Here is a 20,565-nt window from a genome sequence, read left to right on the forward strand (position 1 = left end):
CCATTTGGAAAAGTTACAAATTTATGTCTGCTTTATTTAATTTTCATCAGAGGTTTTCTCCATATTTATTTCTATTTAACTTCAGTACCACTTTTCCTGGCATTATCTTCAATCTTTTCATTTTCTAAACATCCTAAATTCATTCTCCACTGTGCCGACCACAGGATATCCAGAATGTCATTCATCAGCGTAGTGTTCAGGTTCTCTGGCTGATACAAAGTGCTTATTAAAGGTCAGTGTGCAAACGGTATGACAAAGGACCAAGGACCCAGAAGACCCTTGGCCTTTTTCATTGTTCATTAACCTTAGCAACAGCAGGCTGTGCGGCTATTATTTTTTTCCTTTAGCAGATGAGTTTTTGTTCTAATTTTCAAATGGTTTAAATTTGGAAATGTTGGGAAATGTTTATTTTGAATTAAGTGGAGGGAATTATACATTTTTCTAAGCCAGCCATTAAAGTTTGTACATTTGGCATTTGAAAGAAGTTTCCATTTAGTTTAAAACTAGCAACTCAGGCTGTAATTATAGTATGTGCTTATGAAACCCTTCCAGCCCAGCTGCACATGCTCTGTGTTCTTGCCATGCACAATTATATAGTCTCGGGAATTTTTCCTGTTTTTTGGGGAATTAGCAAATACTTCTACTTTTTCACTTTTTATGTCAAAAATCATGCTTCTTGCTTTTTGCTTTTCATACCTTGATTCAAAGAATGTTTTTGTCAACAGATGCTGGACTTCAATACTAGGAATGTTAATATGGGCCCTCAGTTGCCAAACTGAGAGAACCACCTTTCAAGAAAAATTTCCATTCACATTATGAAACAATAACAGGCCTTAGGAGTTATAGTTCAAGTATTAATATCACTAATGAATTACACATATATGATAGCCTGTGGTTTACTTCCTAAAGTGAACAAACATTAAACTCTGTTCCATTATTCTTAATGATGTTTTCATCTTTAAAAACAAAAACAAGCATTACTGCAGCAGTTGCATGCTTTTAATAAATTATTTTCCTCAGGTTGCTTTTGTTTTGTCTGAATTTCAAAGGTAACATTTCCAGACATGAGAAAAACAAAAACAGACTAACGACAACAAAAGAATGTTGGGGCTGTGAGAGCAGGGGTTGCTGACCTCTCATGGAGCCTTTTCTGTGGAGCCCTCTGTGTGGAGCTGGCTTTTCCAGCAGGTGTCACTGTTTGGCAGCGGCGGGGGGCAGGGTGAGGAGCAGTTCACTCAGCTGATCTTAAAAAGATACTTTTGCAGTACTCTTTGGGAAGCTCTACATAAGTTTATCAAAACATTTACTTTTGAAAAATAGGAGTGCTGCATTGTATACCTCTTTTTTCCCCCTCACAAATTTAAATTCACAAACAGTAAAGGAATTCTTAACTTACATAAAATTTTATTGAATATTGGAAGAATTTATTTATCATGAGTGGGGACTGTGTCTAGAGAGTTGTAAATTAAATAGAACTTTTAAGGGCCATTTATTTATGAATCTCTGAAGCAAGTATATGGGTTCCTTGTGTCTGTTCTGGAGTTCCTGGGGGGTGTACAGGGTGAGTCCCAGCTTTATCCTCTTGGAGCATTACAGTCTGCGTTGTTTAAGCCAAGGAAAGAACAACTGTAACATAATGGGGGAAAGTCCGTATATCTTACTGGATTAATGACAAGACTCCTAAATGTATAAAAACCTTGGTTCTAAATTCTAGCTTTGATGCCTTCTAGTCTTATGTAAGCTTCTTAACTTCTTTGTATAAGTTTGATCTCAGCTCTGTCACAGGGTCATTATTAGGTTAAAACATGAAAAGAATGTAGATGTTGGCAAACTTTGTAGAGGACCTGATTGGAAATATTGTAGGCTTTGGGGCCATGCAGCCTCTGTTGTAGCCAGTGCACTCTGTGGTTGTGGTGTGAAAGCTGCCGTGGACAGCGTGCAGACAGATAAGCCTGGCTGCGTTCCATTCACAGTGTTCACAGGACCCGTCAGGGGCCACACGAGTCCAGCAGTTGCATTTCATATGTTCTGCTATTCATAACCAAATAATTATATGACACTTTCAATGTCTGTACCTATAAACATCATGCATATTTATAAGCTACCGTATTGACTATAATTCATTCTACAGTTGTATTTTTAAAATATGGCATTTGAATGTGGAATGTTTAGTGCAAGTTGAGGAGACAGGCAGAGCTGGTTTTGAGTCTTGATGCTGACACTTTAAAACAATTTACTGTGTTTTTAATTTTTAAACAATTATTGTCTGAGAGTAAGTCAAGTTCTTAATTATGTTTTGGTTATGATCAAATACTATGGGTCTGTATGTACTGCTAAGCCAGTTCGTATATACTCTAGCCATCAATCTAAAGTCCTCTTAGAGTGTAGGTGGCTTGTGTTGGAATAGTCATATAGTCCTCATATGTACCAGTGAATGACAAATGCAAAAATAGATGCAAGTCATGCAGTTTTAGGTGGTGAAAATGTAGATTGGTTAGGGTATACTGTGGGAAGATTTCCCAAGCTTTTAAATTTACCAGGGAAATGTTGGAATTGGTTTCAAGAATTAAGTTTCCTTTAAAACAATAGGAAAGAAGAAAATTGCTTATCAGAAGGAGACTACCTCAGTAAAAGAGCAGAGGGAGGAAGTAGGCACTGTGCAAGCTTATCTCAGTGACGCAGCCTCCTGGTGTCAGTAGAAAAAAATACAGACCTCGGAGGAGCACTCACAAATAGTTTTTTATGGTATTTTTAAAAAGGTTATTTCAGTTTTGCAGAAAACTTGCAAAACTAGTATAGAAAATTCCTGTTACATCCTTCACCCAGCTTCCTGTTGTGTTAGCATTCTTACATAACCATTGAATATTTGTCAACACTAAGAAATTAACTTCAACTGAGCTTCCTAACTAAAGTACAGAACTTACCAGGTTTCACCCATTTTTCCACTTGTATTTTTTTCTGTCCCAGGATCTCATTCCAGGTTCCCACGTTGCACTTAGTTGCCATGGTTCCCTAGGCTCCTCTAGTATGTCCCTCAGTCTTTCTTGCCCTTCATGACCTTGACACTTTCAGTAAGGTCTGTCAGTTATTTTGTGGAATGTTTTTCAGTTTGGGTTTTTTGATACGTGCTCATGATTGGATTGAGGTTGCGCTTCATTAGGAAAGAATGATAGAGCGAAGTGCTTGTTTTTAGCGCACACCAGGGATTACATTATGTCAGTGCGTATTACTGGTCATGTTAACCCTCATCGCTTCACTAAGGTGATGTCTGCCAGGACTCCACTGTAAATTTACTTGTGTGGCTTTTATAAATATTAAATACTTGTGGGAGATACTTTGAGACTAGGCAGACATCCTGTTTATTCACTGATGAATTTCATCTGTGGTGACTGTTGCTGTGGTGTTCAAAATTGTTCATTGGAATTTTCTGTGAAGTACGGTTTCTCTATTTGTGTACCATCCACTTATTCATTCATATCAGTGTGGACTCAACACGTGTATTTTATCTTTGGGTCACACTTCAATACTGTCATTATTGATTGTGTAGCTCAAGTTCTCATTGGCCATTGAGAGTTCTTCGAGGGCTGTTCCTGTTCTGTTTCAATGTGGCCCCATTTTTTTGAAGCAGCTCTAAATAAATAAGAACATGAGTCCATACTGACCATTCCAATGGTCACATTTAACACGTCACATTCCATTCAGCAACACGATGTTTATTGCAGTCTTCTCTATTTCCTCCTTTTTATTTTTACCTACAATGAGAAACCTGATTCTCACTGTAGGTGAATCTCATCTACAGTGGGCTCACATACTTGTTCAACTCTAGTATATCTATAAACTAGTTTCAGAAATCCTAACCCACCTGTGAACACACTGTAATTACAGTACAGTGTTTGTGTGTAGTTACTTTTGTCTTCAGCCTTCACAGTATCTAGTCAGAATCCTTTGCTAAGCATACCTAGGTTAGGATCTTTCTTCCCATCCCTTCATTGTGGTGTTATGGGTCATTTGTATTTCAGTTAGAGTCATCTTTCTCAGCTTATTTTTCATTTTAGGTTCCCCCCACATCCTCATTGATTATGTTTTTATTATTTACAATAACATTCTCTTCATGGTGTATAGTTCTGTAGTTTTTGACAAATGCATAGAATTACATGTTCACTCACACAATTCCATGCAGAACAGTTCCTTCGCCCCCTCAAATTCCTATGCCACTCCTGTATAGAAACGGCTCCCCCACCTAACATCCTCTAGCAATCACTAGTCTCTTTTTCTCCGCCTTATTTTTCCTTTTCCAGAGTGTCATATGAAAGGAGTTATACAATAAGTAACTTTGGGGATCTGGCCTCTTTAACTTAGCAGAGTACATGTAAGATTCATCCATGTTGTTGTGTGAATCAGTAATTCATTTCTTTCTATCGCTGAGTAGCTTTCCACTATATTGATGTACCATAATTTACTATCCCCTGACCAATTTAAAGACATCTGGGTGGTTTCCAGTTGTTGGCAATGTAAGTTTCTGTTTCCCTAGGTCTTGATACTAGGAGTGGAATCTCTGGGTTATATGGTTAGTGCACATTTAGTTTTGTAAGAAAGGTGTGAAACTGTTTTTCCACAGTGGCTACATCTTTTACATTCCCATCAGCAATGTATGAGATTCTAATTGTTATGCAACCTTACCAGTACATTTAAAAAATATATTCTAGTAGGTGTACAATGGTATTTCATTGTGGTTTTAATTTCATTTGCCTCCTGATTGATGATGCTGAGAATCTATTAATGGGCTGTTTGCCTTCCATGAAGTTTCTTCAGGATATGTCCATTCAGAAATTTTGGCCATCTTTTAAAGCAGGTTGCTTTCTTACTGTTCAATTTTGATAGTTTTTTCATATATTGTGGATATGATCCCTTTGTCAGAAAAGTGATTTGCAGGTCTTTTCTCTCAGACATTTGCATGTCTTATTGTTGTCTTTTGCAGTGTTTTCCTCAGAGGAAATTTTTTAATATTAATAAAGCTCAGTGTATCTGTTTTTTTCTTGAATTGATTGTGCTTTTGGTGTCATATGTAAAAATCTTTGTCTAATCCAAGGTCACACAGATTCCTGCAGTTTTTAACACGTCACATAGTTTTATACAATGGGTTGACCAAAAAATTCATTTGGATTTTTCTGTAAGATGGTTCTAGTAGTGCTTGGTTGTCTTTAATTTCATTTGAAGACAATTGTGTATTGTGACAGCTGTCATATCAGTGTGCATTAAAAAAAACTTACCAAAATTGGTGAATTTTTGTGTAGCCATTTTAATATTGAAGATGGAAGAAAATATGCACCATTTTTGGCATATTATGCTTTAGTACTTTAAGACAGGTTAAAACACAACTGAAATGCAGAAAAAAAAAAAGATTGTGCAGTATATGGAGAAGGTACTGTGACTGATCAAATGTATCAAAAGTGGTTTGTGAAGCTTCCTGCTGGAGATTTCTCCCTAGTGATGCTCCCTGGTTGGGTAGACCAGTTGGAAGTTCTAGATAGTACTCAAATCAAGACATTAATTGAGAATAAGCTACATTATACCACAGGAAAGATAGCTGACATATTCAAAATATCCAAATCAATAAAGTTACTGGTGAAAATGAGAAACATATCTTTTATTTTATAGAAAATAATAAATGGACTTTTTGGCCAAACAAATAGTACATTTAGGTCTATAATCTATTTTGAGTATTTGAGTATTAGATGTAAGGTATGTATCAATGTTCATTTTTTGGCATTTGGGTGTCCATTGGTTTTATCACCATTTGCTGGAAGGATTATTCTTTCTTCATGGAATTGCCTTTGTTGGAATTTTAGCTCACTGCATCAGTGTGAGTTTTCACCTCTGCCCTCTGTCCTCTGATCTGCCGCTCCCGTCTGACTGTCCTCTAGTACCATACTGTCTCTCGTGTGAGTCTTTTAACTTTGCTCCTTCTTCAGAGTTGTTCCAGCTATTTTAGTTTCTTTTCTTTTCCATAGAAATTTTAGAATTGGGGTGTGAATATGTGCAAAATTCTTGTGAGATTTTTTAATGAAATTGTATCTATAGATCAAAGTGGGGAGAAATGCTATCTTAATATTGAGACTTCCAATCTGTGAATAAGGTATGTCCCTTTGTTTATTTCCCATTTTTGATTTCTTTAACCAGTGTTTTGTAGTTCTCAGCATACAGATCCCACGCTTTTAAAAATTTATACCTAATATTTCATTCTTTTGGTTTTATTATAAATATTACATTTTAATTTTGAAATCAATTTTGTTGGTAGAACAGAGTTTTTCATAGATTTCCTTATTTTCCTTTTAATGTTTGTAGGAACTTTATTGATATGTCCTTTCTCTCTTGCCTAATGTTGGTAATTTATTTTTTCTTGGCCCATATTACCAGAGGTTTATCAATTTTATTGATTCCCCCCCAGGGTCCAGCTTTTGGTTTCATTGAATTTCTCTTCTTTTGTCAGTTTATTATTTCTGTTTTCATCTTTATTATTTCCTTCCCTCTTCTTGCTTTTGGGCTTATTTTTTTCTAATTTCTAAAGGTGATAACTTAGATTGATTATTTGAGGCTTTTCATGTTTTCTAATAGAAACATATATTACAATAAATTTAGCTTCATGCCACAAATTTTGACTGTTACATTTCATCCAGTTCAAAATATTTCTAACTTTCCTTTGAGATTTTCTCCTTGACCCACAATTATTTAGAAATGTATTACTTAATTCTGAAACCTTTGGGGATTTTTCAGATGTCTTCTAATTGTTAATTTCTAACTTAATTCTGTTCTCATTCAAAAGCATTCTCTATGTGATTTCTATCCATTTAAATATGTTGAGGTATGTGTTATAGCTCAGATTCTGATAAGGTACTGGTGAATGTTCCACATTCATGTATAAGGAGAGTGTATTCTGCTGTTGGCGGGGGAGGTATTCTTTAAATGTCAGTTAGTGTTGATCACGTTTACCAGGTTTTCTGTGTTCTCACTGATTTTCTAAATACTTCATCAATTACTGAGAGTGGGTTGTTGAAGTCTTCACCTATGATTATGTATATATTACTTTTTTTCCATTTTAGCCTTATTTACTTTGAGCTCTGGTTAGTTGTTACATGTTTGCAAGTGTTATATGTTCATAGAGTTAACCCCTTTGTCATTAATTATATAATGTCCCTATTGATCTGTGATGATATTCCTTGTTCTAAAGTCTAATTTGTCTGGTATTAGTATAGGTTTTTTCCCCCAGCTATATTTTAGTTAATGATTTAGGGACTATCTTTCTCCAAACTTTACTTTCAATCTATTTATATCTCTTTATTTAAAATGGATTTCTTATACACATTATATATCTCAGACTTGCTTTTTTATCCAGTCTGACAGCCTCTCTCTTTTAACTCATGTGTTAAACCAGCAGCTTTCAACCTTTTTAATCTCATTGCACATTAAAAATCTGCAGCACAGCAAAAAATGTATTATATTTCTTGCCAGTCTGTCAAAAAATTGGTATAATTTTGATCATTCACATCAGAATGAATGTTGGGCTGTTGTCACTTCTTTTATTTGATAATCTAAGGGAAAAGGAGGGGTCAGTGCCCTTGACTAAAGAGTCAGGTGTTACCTGTTTTAAAAATTCTTTCAGCACACCAGCTGAAAATTGCTGTGTTAGACCATTCCTTTTAATGTTCACGCAGTTGGATTAGAACTTACCATTTTATCTTGTCAGCTACTTTTTGTTTCTTTTTCTGTTTTCTTTGTATGCCTTAATTGAGCATTTCTTTATTATTCTGTTTTATCGTCTACATTGACTTGTTATTTATACCTTTTAAAAGTTTTAGTTGTCTACTTTCACATAATGTTACATTGTTTTACATGTAATATAAAGACTAAGGGTATATTCACAATTCCCTTTTATCCTGTGTGCTATAGTTGTATTATCTTTTACATTTGTGCATATGCTATAAGCACACAGTGCATTGTTACTATTTTGCCATGAAAATTCATTTAGCTTTTAGAGCAAGTGTTGTACTTTTTTAAAAAAAATCATTTTACCTTGATTTATTCTATTTCTGATGCTCTTCCTTTTTTTCTGTAGATCCAAGTTTTCATTTGCTACCATATTTTCTCTGCCTAAAGAGTTTCTTTAACATTTATTATCAAGTAGATCTGCTGGCAGTGAATCAATCCTGTTTTTGTTTTTCTAAAAGAATCTGTATTTTCTTCCATCTTGGAAAATTATTTCAGTGGGGATAGAATTCTGAGTTCAACAGTTTCCTTGTTACTGTGTTTTTCAGTTGTCAAATTTTATTTCATTCTTTTTTGTAGTTTCCATTTCTCATCTGAAATTCCCATTAATATTGTATGTTGTCCACCTTTCCCATTGGCATTTTTAACATATTAATCATAATTATTTTAAATTCTCTAACAGTTGTAACATCTGTGTCATATTGACTGGTTCTGACTGCTTTTTCTCTCCTGAGTATGTTTTTTTCTCACCTTGTGTCCCTTACAATCTTTGTTGAAAGCTTGACGTCATATGCAAGGTAGTGCAGACTAATGTAAACAGTCTTTATGCCTGGCAGTGGGCATGCCGCTCCTCCTGCTAGGCCTGTAGTATGGCAGTTTTTCTAGTTAGAGTCAGACTGGGCTTGAGAGATTTCCGGTTGCTATGGTTTCCTTAGTGCACCAGAAGCTTCCAATTCCTGTAGAGATACCTTGTGTTTGTGGCGGAGGATGAATTACAACACTAATGCCTGTTCCATTCCAGTTCTAGGTCTTCCCTTTGTATAATGCCTCACAGAGGGTTGCTCTACACATTCTTATTCTGCTGCCTCTCTCCTGGCAGTATTTTGTTACCAGTTGCTTAAACCTCTTTAGCTTGGCAGTAGAGGATAAAGCAATTGTATGCCATTGCTGTTCTGACCCAGCCTCAGTCTTCTAAGTGTGCCACATGTTGAAGTTTCTGGGCTCCGGCACTTCGTTCTCCCCTCCTCCAGCTGTTGTGGTGGACTCACCTGGTAATCTGTTTCTCCTCAAGAAGTAGAGTTGTATTTTTTTCTAATATTCGTTTCCTTTCCGCCCTCTAGGAAGTTTCCATCTATGTCCTAAGGACAACCATGTGTATTGCTTTTCCCAGTACAGGATAAGGTTTTTCTTTTATAGTGCAGAAAGAGGAGATGGACCCAGGTGGAATTCCTTGCCCCTCCTACATGACTGCTGCCCCTCTTCTCCCAGCTCTGGAACACAGTGGTCACTTAGTGGTCTCTTCTCTGAGTGCTTGGGTGGGGTTCATAGCACAAAGCCTGCAAGAGAGTTTAACCCCAGAGGATATACACAGTCTTCCCAGCCCACCCTTTGCTCTGACCAGTCCTTCAACTATTTAGCAGATTCCTGTTGCATCTACTCCAGTGATGTAAGCGGTGTCTTCACTTTTCCTACACACACTGTTTCTGCTTAGTTTGGGCTATTGGATTATCTGGGACCTTACCTTTGCAATGGGTTTGGGAAAAGTCATAAATTTAAAGTTAGGCCCTCCCTAATTAGACTTTGTAGCAGGTTGGTCCTTAATGAAGTCAGCCCTTTCTTGATTCCTTGTTCTGTCAGTCACCCACTTTCTGTTGTTAGATCCCACTTTCCCCTTTAAAAGAAAAAGTGACTCTAAAAATACATCTGATTTGGCACTAATGTGGCAAATACAATACAAATTGGGAATGGCTTTCTAATTTGAGAATTTCAAACATCAGAATACAGCATAAGGAATCAGGACTTTTAACCAGAAATCACCCATTCTGTTTTTAGTGTATGCACCTGATAGGACTCAGTTAATCAGTATTATTTATTTATTAGTTTACAACAAAACTGTAGAACCCTTAAGACAAAACGCTTATGAAATCACATATTAAAGAAACCTAAATGCGTGTATTTTATCTTGAGATATTTTAATTATAAAAGTAACACATACTTGAGATAAAAAACATAAAAGTTGTAGCATGTCCCACCCTAGAAATAACTACCTGCAATGTTGGTAGTTATTTCATCTGAAACTTTTCTGTATGAGTTTATCTTTGTCATATAGAAGAAGTGGTGAGTTAAATTAATACGTAGACCATTTGGGAAAGCCAGGAAATATACTGATTGCTTGTTTCTCTATTTACATTTTTTTCTCTTCAAAAACATGTGTGTGAATGCAGGCTGTATCACAGCCAAGCGTCTGCCTCACTGCAGCTCAGCGAGAAAGAAATGTGGTAGATGTTTTGTATTCTTTCCTAATTTAACTTTTTTAAGTTTTATTTTCTAAGAGAGAGAGCCCCTAATTTTGCGAGATGTTGAATAGATAAGGTTTATGAGCTTATGAGAATCTCGAGACTTCCCTGGACCATCTTGAATATTCCTTGTTAGACACTGTCTCATATGAGATTACGAAGCTGATAGGAATGACTTTTAATGTTCCCCTTCTTGTGAGGAGTGGGTTGAATCATCACAGCAAAAAAAATTATGGGAAAATTTAGCACCTAAGTGAAAAGTAAAAAGTAGAAGGAGGCTTAAATATATGAGAATATTACTACTCAGAGGACAATGCAAACATGTCTTAAAATAGTATTCAAGTATTAAGGAAAATTATTTGGTTTATAAATATGAAATTTTGTTAGGTGTTTTTAAATTTGTTCAATAAAAGGTAAATACAAAGAAGTGGACATAAAAAAGGAGCTCAGGAAAATAATTTCATTGAAACCTGTTAAACTTTTTAATATAGTTCAGTCTTCTTTGGGGGATTTCACAAGTATAGTATTTGAGGCCTTTATTTCTGATTTTTTTTATGTCAACCCTCTACCTCTCTACTCGCTGGCGGCTCGTTCCACGTTCTGCATCCCCAACAAAGCCGCTCCTGGCCATGCCGCTCTCTGTTAGTGGCTTGCTTCTCTGATTCCTGCTGGGCTGAGGGACTCATTCTTCTCCACATCTTTCTCCTCCACTAAATTGCAGGCTTTCTGTGGGTAGAGTCCTTGTCTTTTATACTCCTCACAATACTGCCAAACTTTAAAAAAAATGAAAGATTGTGTTTGTCCAGTTGCAAAACATTCTGTAACATCCCCCCTTGGTTGTTTTTATTAGATGATAGACAGAGATTCAGTTTTGAGCGGTCTGGGTACGATGTGGAAGAATCTGATGGCCCTGATGAGGATGATATTGAAAACGAAGATGATGATGACGATAGCCAGGCTGAGTCCGTTCTGTCAGCAGCTCCCTCCGTTACAGCCAGCCCACAGCATCTTCCTTCTAGAAGTAGCCTTCAGGACTCTGTGAGTGCTGATGAGGACATCAGGATTACCGATTGCTTTTCTGGGGTGCACACAGACCCAATGGACATTCTACCTAGAGCATTGCCCACCAAGATGACTGTACTTAGTACAGTGCAGTCAGACCACAGTAGGAAGGCAGAGTCCCCAGTGAGAACCATGCCTCATGCTGCGAAAGATGAAGATGAAATAGCTGTTCTTATAGATTCTTCTAGGTCACCTGAAACTGTTCATAGGTCTCCATGTCATCAAATGTCTGTAGACTACCCTGATTCAGAAGAAACTCGGAGAACTTCTGTTGCAGAAAAGGCTATTGCTTTAACACAGGTAAATAGTTTGTTGTTTTCCTTTGTTTATGTATGGGGAGCCTAATGGCTTAAAATAATGCACTTTATTTATTTATTTATTTATGACTAAATTAGTTTGTTTCAGGCGTTTTTTTTTGTTTTGTTTTATTTAAGGGCAAAAGATAGTTATTTTCTTCAGATTCTTATTAGCTATTTTAACCAGAGTTCACATATTGTATTATAAATCTTTGAAAGAACCAAATGGATCTATTAACATATACTCATTTATTATTATTTCCTTTTTGTTACATCTTGAATGAAAAATAAGTATGTCCTTATTGAGAACATGAATCTTGGACATATTTATCCCATTGCTACTCCAACTTGTTTTTCCACTGGCATTGATTGATACAGTGGATTTGCACTAGATTATCCAAACAGTTTGTACTTTGTCTCTGTTGGCAAAACAGCTACCAGTTTCTATGGCAAAGTTAATATGACCCAAAAAAACACATCAAGAAGTTCACTTTGCTTGAATGATCAAATTGCAGTGGCAGCTTGGGAAAACTTCCAGCCCAAAAACTACCTCAGGGCCAGACACAGGCCTTGGAAAGTCACCCTTAGGGTGTTGTGAATAATTCTCAGCCTTTATGCCTGGTGGCTGGTGAGGAATATTTAATTCCGTGAGGAGTACATTTTTCTGTCACTGACAGTTCTCTGTCCTTAGTACTCATTGACAACTGCACTCGGATTTATTTCTTAATGTGGCAGATTTTGGTTTACTAAGTAACACTGGAGAAAAGTAAAAAGACTATGAAAGCTTGGATTTCTGTAGACTACCCTAATCAATGTAACTAAATCACATTAACATTTAAATTGAACTATATTAATATTTAGATTGAATTATGACATAAATTAGTGTAGCTCTATAATATGAATATCAAGAAAAAGCTAATATTTAAATGATAACCTTGGGTAGATGAGAGGATAAGGAAGATTTATTACTAGTAATACATTTTATTACTTTATTTTTTTAAAAGTTCTTTTTGTTGTACTTTGTTTTTTTCTATTTTTTTTATTTTAATCATTGTTCAAGTACACTTTTCTCCCACATTTTATTACTTTCATCGGTTACCTGTACTCTGAGCTTCTTTGTCCCAAAATCTCTCACACACCTGCCAGTGCCTAGAAATCTGGTTTTCAGTAAACATTTCATAAACTTGTAAATGGATGAAAGACTGAACAAAGGAAGAATTACAGACCTTTTTATTAATGACAACTCTTCATTTCATACATGACTGGTTTCCCAGTTAATTTTTTTCCTGAGTTGATGCTTATTTCAACTAATATCTCAATTTCTCCATGATTCCTCATCTTTAAAATAAGATGGAGCTGGTAGTACCAGCAATAAAAACAGCAGCAAAAGCTGAATGTAAGTATGGCCACATCCCAGGATTAATTCCAGTATGAATGAGATAATATCCAGGAAATTTGAAAAATGCAAAGTACTATACAAAAATGTACTGCTGTTATTTGTACTAGAAAATAAAAGTATTTAAAGTGCAATAGAGTTTTTCTATTGGAAATTTATTTTTTAATCAAAATAGAAATTTTAGCAAACTCATACTTTTATACAAGAAAATATGCATCCTTTCACCTCCCTAGGAAGAATAGCATTTTAGCTCAGGACTAAGAAAGCTGTGCCCTGAAAGGATTCTTCTCTCTTGTCTTTTAGAACGCATCGTTCGGGAGATCCCCCACTGCAGCCAAGCACAGCCCTCAGACAGGGGCGGCAGTTCCTTCAGTGGCCTCCCTGCAGCCTGACACCCAGGAGCAGAAGCAGCAAATCACTCTCCTGCCAACTCCAGGCCTGCCTTCTCCCCAGACTCATTTGTTTAGCCACCTTCCTTTGCATTCCCAACGGCAATCAAGGACACCTTATAATATGGTTCCAGTTGGGGGAATCCACGTGGTACCTGCTGGCCTCACGTATTCTACATTTGTACCCATTCAAGCTGGGCCAATGCAACTTACAATTCCTGCCGTCAATGTAATTCAGAGAACTGTGAGCACTCCTGGAGATACGATCACAGAAGTTTCTGGCACTACAAATCCCACGGGAGTGGCTGAATTAAGCAGCGTCGTGCCATGTATTCCCATTGGCCAAATCCATGTGCCGGGCCTTCAGAACCTGAGTGCACCTGGCTTGCAGTCACTTCCGTCCCTGAGCATGGAAACTGTCAATATCTTAGGCCTTGCCAATACAAATGTTGCCCCACAGGTACACCCACCAGGGCTGGCTCTCAATGCTGTGGGAGTGCAGGTGTTGACTGCAAACCCTTCGTCACAGGGCAGTACCAACCCTCAGGCACACATACCCGGCCTCCAGATCTTGAACATCGCATTGCCTACTTTAATTCCCTCAGTTAGTCAAGTAACCATGGATGCACAGGGAGCTCCTGAAGTACCAGCTTCCCAAAACAGAGCACGTGAGGCACACCCCAAGCCGACTTCTGTAACCAGTGGGCAGCAGGGCAGCAGGACTGAGTCTCCTCAGGGGTCACTTCAAGCACAGCAGGAAAATTCAAAAAACATGCTGGATCCACCTGCCTCTACAAGAGGCCATGCGAGACTTGATGGCTGTAGTGAAATGGACACAGGGAAGGCTGCCTCAGTTAATCATGTGAAGCCCAAGCATGAACTCCCTTCAGTTCAGGGCAAACCAGCATCCAGGTCAGAATCTCTACTGAAGGCGCATCCTAAAGATTTCCCAGAGCTGTCAGGGCAGCAGACTCTCCCACCAGACAGGCAGGTGCCCAGGCCCAAGACCCTGCCTCACAGGCAGGCCGCTGCGCAGTTTAGTGACGTGAGTAGTGATGATGATGAGGACAGGCTTGTGATAGCAACCTAGTGGTTTTTCTTTTCAAAACAACCTAGGGGTTTTTGTTTTTGTTTTGTTTTTTATATAACACTTAAAGGTTTCTTTGAAAACTTTCCTTCCCTTAAAGCACATTTTTCTGACATAAACTCATGACTAATCTTTGTGCAATCATGAATTTTTGACCAATAATTGTTTTGTGTCAGCTCCAGCCATTTTTGTACATGTTGTATAGACAATTGTGCCTTTTAGGAGTTTTATGTTTAGAACTGTACAGATTGTTGAATATCTATATATATATAAAATATATATTATATATATATGAGAACCAGGTAGTTATTTGTGTTTGGTAAGAAAAACTTGTCAAATAAATCAACTGATTAAATTATATGTTGCACTGTTAAGTATAAATTTTTATGGCTGTGGGGCAGAGTATCTGTGTATAAATTAGTATGTAAACTCCATATTTATTGTATTCATATTAGTCTTTGAAAATGAGTCTGTCCTTCCATGTAAGACAGTAACTTTACACTTCAGACAGATTTTCTGTTACGAAATGTTTCAGTAAAATATTGTTTACTGACTTTACATTGCTTTGGTTATGCCTTCTTTATTATCATCTAGTGATCAGTCATCTGCATTCAGAAAATAGCCCTAGGTTACATTCTTCCCGTATGCAAACACTACCCATGTTTTTGAGAAAGTGGGGGTGGGAGGCATTACAACCATGTGAAACTCACCAAAATCCAGACAGCTGGGAGACCTATTTTTCTTACTTGTGATGAGCAATTCAAAAACAATTAACTTACTAGAAAAATAAGCCAGGTGGTGAAAGACAAATACCATATGATCTCACCTATAAGTGGAACCTAATCAACAAAACAAACATGCAAGCAAAATATAACCAGAGACATTGAAATTCAGAACAAACTGACAGTAAACGGGGGAGATGGGAGGAGGTAATGGGGGGAAATGGGGGAAAGGTCGCCAAAGTGGGTAGGATCTAGGAAGGGAAGTGTGGGGATGGCTGGGGTGAAGGGAAAATGGAGACAACTGGACTTGAACAACTAAAAAAAAATTGGTATTTTAAGAACAGTTAAAGTATTTCTAGTATGTAGTCTGAAGTGGGCAAAGTTCCTAAATGTTGGTATGATGATTTCTGGTAAATGTACAATCAGTTACAAAACTTCTAAGTTATTTATATGACTCTCTTTAGTAAAGATCCTTCCTTCCCGTCTCGGGAGGCCTAACTATCCTTACTCATTCAGAAAAATTGGATGGGGAGCCCACAATAACCACCGTAGTGATTTGCATTATTAATTAAGCATTACAAATACTAGATTTGTGAGAAAACATGTTACATATTGGAATTTAAATAGCACATTTAATCAACGTGTTCACATTTTTTAAAATATGCTTCATGAAAATTTCAGGGAAAGGAAGTTGGTGAAACAAGAGCATGGAGACCCAGTGATTCCACTTCTAAAAATATATTCAAAGGAACCCCAAACACTAAATTATAAGAATATGTGAGTTCCTATGTTCATTGCAGTGCTATTTACAGAAGCCAAGATATGGAGACAGTGCAGGTGTCCATTAATATATGAGTGGATAAAAATATTGTAATAAGCCCTGGTTGGTGTAGCTCAGTGGATTGAGCGTGGGCTGCGAACCAAAGCATCGCAGGTTTGATTCCAGTCAGGGCACATGCCTGGGTTGCAGGCCACAGCCCTCAGCAACTGCACACTGATGTTTCTCTCTCTCTTTCTCCCTCCCTTCCCTCTCTGAAAATAAATAAATAAAATCTTTAAGAAACATATTGTAATATATTTAGTGGAGTATTGTTCAATCATAAAAAATGAAATCTTACCATTTGTGACAGCATGGATTCATCTAGAGCAGTGATTTTCAACCTTTTTCATTTCATGTACACCAAACTCCTATAATTCTTCAGTACACAAAAAAATATGTTTTTTGCCATTCTGACAAAAAATTGGTATAATTTTGATTCATTCACACTGAACAACTATCGTGTCATCTGTTTTATTTGACAATCCAGAGAGGTTTCTTGCCCCTGGCTAAGTAGTCAGGTATTACATGTTTGAAAAGATTTTTCCCATGGACATGGACTTTATTTGGGGACTGTTGGGGGAAGAGAGGGAGGAGCTAGAACTAGTAGGTATATGGTGGGAGGGGCTTCTCAGCTTGATTTTTAATTGAGTGCATGTTGCCTGAAGATCAGGATGAGTGAGAACATCTGTAGGTAGAAGTGAAAGGAGAAGAAAAGGGAAGTTCATGGAATGGACACTTTTGTTAGGGAAGGCAGCCAGGACCAGGATATGAGGACTGGGCGCTGAGAGGGAAGGTGCCTTTCATGTGCTGAGACTCAGTCAAGGTCACTGGTTGATACTCTCTGCCCTGTCCCAGCTCCTGGCCCTACTAGCTCCCTCAACATCCTTTGGAGGTGTTAGGTAGCTAATAATGAGTGGCTGAGGGGAAATAAAGCAGGGCCCTCGCCATTACAATCTAAAAAAAACTTAAAACGGAGCTAAAAACAAAAGGGAGACTTGTCTCACCAATTAATTCAGCAGTCCAGAGCCCAGTTTGATAAGATTGCCAGGTGTTTGAAAGATCACAAGCAAAGATGGTGCAGGAGGAGGGGAGCCCTTGAGACTGTGCTAGGAAAGGGAGCCTGTGTAACAATTTCATTAACTGGACAGAAAGCCTTTACCAGGAAAGCAAGCCTTTGTATTAATCCTAATGTCTAGAAGCAGGAGAAGGAGGACTAACTGGAAGCTAGCTAAGGTGTATAACCCCTGAACCCCAATAGTCAGGGCACTTGGATTAGCCGAGGGCCTGTTTGTAGCTTTTTGCTTGAGTTTCATAAATAAATTTGTTATTTCTATTAAAAGTGTTTTTTTTAATTTTATTTTAATCATTGTTCAAGTACAGTTTTCTCCCACTTACTCCCATTCCAGCCTATTAAAAGCGTTTGTCTCTCACTTGAATTTCTCTCTTATGAGCAAGACAAGAACTGAGGCAGGAGAGAGCCCCCTGACTCTGGTCTTCCCTGGTAACAGACAGGAGGGGGATGAGAATGTGGAGTGGTGGCACCCTCTGCCTCTGGTGTTTGGCCTAGGAGAATTGCTCACTCAGCCTGCCCTGAAGTCTTAGCTAGAGTTGGAAGGTCAGGAAGCCAGCATGCAGACAGGGGAACAATTGTGCCCTTCACCACCCCTCCTGACACTGCCCCTCCCCATTACCTCACATGAGGTTGCAACTCTTGGCTGATAATTACATATCTCACCTTCATTTCTGTCCCTCACCATGGCCCCCCATCTGACTGTCCTGCCAGCTCAGTGGATCATTGCAGTCCCTGGTGTGAGTTGGTACGGCATAGCTGCCTATGGCCGCAGCCATGCAAGGCCACTGTGCCACAGCGAAGACATCCCTGACACTGCACTCAGAGGACTGGGAGGAGCACTTTACAAAGAACACGACCCCACATGCTTGGCAGGACAGTGCACTGCTCATGTGTAACAAGGATAAGTCGCTGCTTGGACAGCTCCTTCAGTGTGGCCAGGTTATCTGCATGTCCAGTTTATAGGCACCCAGCACAACCTTGACATTGGGACAAAACTCCTGAGTCTCTCCTTGAAACTTCTTGAAAACACTATCCAGTGTTTCTTGTCAGCTACTGTAGAAGCAGATGAACACAGTGTCTGAATCAGGATAGGCCAGGGGCCTCACCTTATCATACTAAGAGGAACCTGAAGTGTCCCACATGTTGAGCTTAAGATGCTGCTTGTGGAGTCAAGGCTCACGGTGTAGTTCTCAAACACGGTGAGCACATAACCCCCTGTGCATGTGGAGAAGGCGTCCTTGGCAAACACCTGCAGCAGCACCATCTTTCTGCATTCCAGGTCCCCTACCATCGTGATCTTGCAGCATCCGCTGTGCCCCTCCATGGTCCTGGCTAAGTGCCTCCTTCCAGTGTCCCTCCTGGGCCTCCTGCCTCCTCTCCTGCTGCTGCAGCTGGCATCTCACAGCCCCACTGAGACTGCACCTGGTGCTGGGCACCCTCTTTGTGTACCCCAGCCCCTTAAAAATTCTTAGGGCACACTGGTGTGTTGTGTCACCTGGGTTGAAAATCACTGACCTAGAGGGTAATACGCTCAGTGAAATAAGTCAGAAAGACAAATATCATATGGTTTCACTTATGTATGGAATTAAAGAGCAAAATAAACAAACAAAACAGACTCATAGATACAGGAAAGAGACTGACGGTTGCCAGAGGAGAGGGGCATTGGGGGCTGAGTAAAGGCATTAAGAAGTGCAAATCGTTAGCTCCAGAGTAGTCACGGAGATGTAGAGTACAGCACAGGGAATAGAGTCAATAATATTGTAGTAACTATGTGTGGTGCCAGGTGAGTAGTGGAAGTATCATGGGAAACACTTCGTAAAGTACACCATTGTCTAATCACTATGCTGTATGCCTGAAAGTAATTCAAAATAATATTGAGTGTGAAATAACTGAAAAATAAAATTAATTTTAAATAATAAATACTATTTTTAAAAAAAGATGAAAGCGAGAGAGCATGGGGAAAGCATTGTGAGGAGTTTGGAGACCAGCTGCTTGCCAGCCCCTCCTTCACATCTACGACTTCAGGAAAGACCCCACCGCGCCCATTGGCCTGGGTGCCCCAATCTAAATTGCGATCCCTCAGCCATGCCCGGCACCAATGGGCTCTGACAGATCTGCCATGCTTTCCATACATGCCTTCATTACACTTACACTTTCCCACAGATTCAGTAACAAGACTCTCAAAAATAATACAGCTGCATTATATATGTCAAGGTAGATTTTGAAGAGAATTCTGAGAACTTCTATTATAGACATCACATTGTTCTATCAATACAGTTGTTGAAACAGGTCTATTATCTGTCAAGTTTCTCAAAATTAGTAAGTTTCAACTTTGTGTCATGCCTTTTTATTACACTTTTATGGCCTAAATTTTTAATAGTCATATTTTAAGTATATATGACTTCTAATTCAAAAGTGATGCTCAGAGTTTTAGCACTGAGATTTTCCTAGTTTGTATGGATAAAATTTTCTTAACTGAACAATTTCTACGTTTAACCAAATACTAAATGTTGTGATATGCCTGGATGCTCCCTTAAAAATGTCATAATGCTGCAATACACCTTGAGACTTTCCTGTACCCTTGAATTTTCGAGATTCATTGCATTATACATATACCTTTAATATTACTGACTTTAATGCTTTAATGTGGTTTTCAAATATCTTACTAGCATTTGAAATATGCAGCTAAATAAGAAACATTACCAAAGTTTGTGACATTTTATTTTGAAATAGTTACATAATCAAAATATAAGGAAATAATTTTGAATTGTTTCTCCACAATTGTCTTTTCCCAAGGAGCACTATTATTTTCAACCACAAATAACTTATAAATAATGTAATCCATGGAGATGGTGAGACTACATTTGACTTTTATCTGCTGTACTGTCGTGAATGGGAAGTAGAGTGTGATGCTATAGCAGATCTCTTTGATAAGTTTTTTGCAAAACATAGAAAAAGCATATGTGAAATAATGTCAGTATCTTCTTATATGAATTCACTGCAATGTCACCATCAAAAGTGTTGGAAGTAGCTCAAGAACCAAAGGTCATTTTTCCAGTTTCCCAACATTAGTGTCTCCGTCCTGTGAACATTTGCTGTAAGTTCACATAAATGAGTGGCACTCAGCCAGTGACTCATCTCCATTCCCCAGACTTCAGGCTGCAACGACAGCTGTTTCTTTCAAAATGGCAATTAACTGATTAACGTAGGTATTCCGTTTCTCTTTCTTTCATAATGCAAACATGATTTTTCTTCTACCTAAACAGTATAACACTTTTCTTAATAGTTTATCTCTAACCTGAATTTTCCATGATGGGGCTTAATGAGGATTATGAAGTGTAATCATTATTTTTGTTAAGAGACTGTTAAGATAGTTAACACTTCTTTCTTGATGCATGCTCCAATCAAAATATAGCACCAATACTCTTAACTTTTCTTTTT

At 38.1% G+C, this 20,565-nt stretch overlaps 1 protein-coding gene and 1 pseudogene across 6 annotated transcripts in view; one reads left to right on the forward strand and one right to left on the reverse strand.

Moving 5' to 3' along the window:
* HIVEP1 (HIVEP zinc finger 1) overlaps positions 1-15,068 on the forward strand; it is a 146,101-nt gene extending 131,033 nt beyond the window's left edge. For all 6 annotated transcript variants that reach the window (XM_045847034.1, XM_045847035.1, XM_045847033.1 and 3 more), the window contains 2 exons: positions 11,131-11,642; positions 13,338-15,068. In XM_045847034.1, the coding sequence (XP_045702990.1) occupies positions 11,131-11,642; positions 13,338-14,513 (1,688 nt within the window). In that variant the 3' untranslated portion in view covers positions 14,514-15,068. The remainder of the gene's footprint in view (positions 1-11,130; positions 11,643-13,337) is intronic.
* A 2,734-nt stretch (positions 15,069-17,802) lies between these two features.
* Positions 17,803-18,448, reverse strand: LOC123823957 (annotated as a pseudogene).
* Between the last annotated feature and the right edge of the window lie 2,117 nt (positions 18,449-20,565).

This window comes from Phyllostomus hastatus, unplaced genomic scaffold (assembly GCF_019186645.2).
Source record: "Phyllostomus hastatus isolate PE091 unplaced genomic scaffold, TTU_PhHast_1.1 phas_contig_524, whole genome shotgun sequence".
NCBI lineage: Eukaryota > Metazoa > Chordata > Mammalia > Chiroptera > Phyllostomidae > Phyllostomus > Phyllostomus hastatus.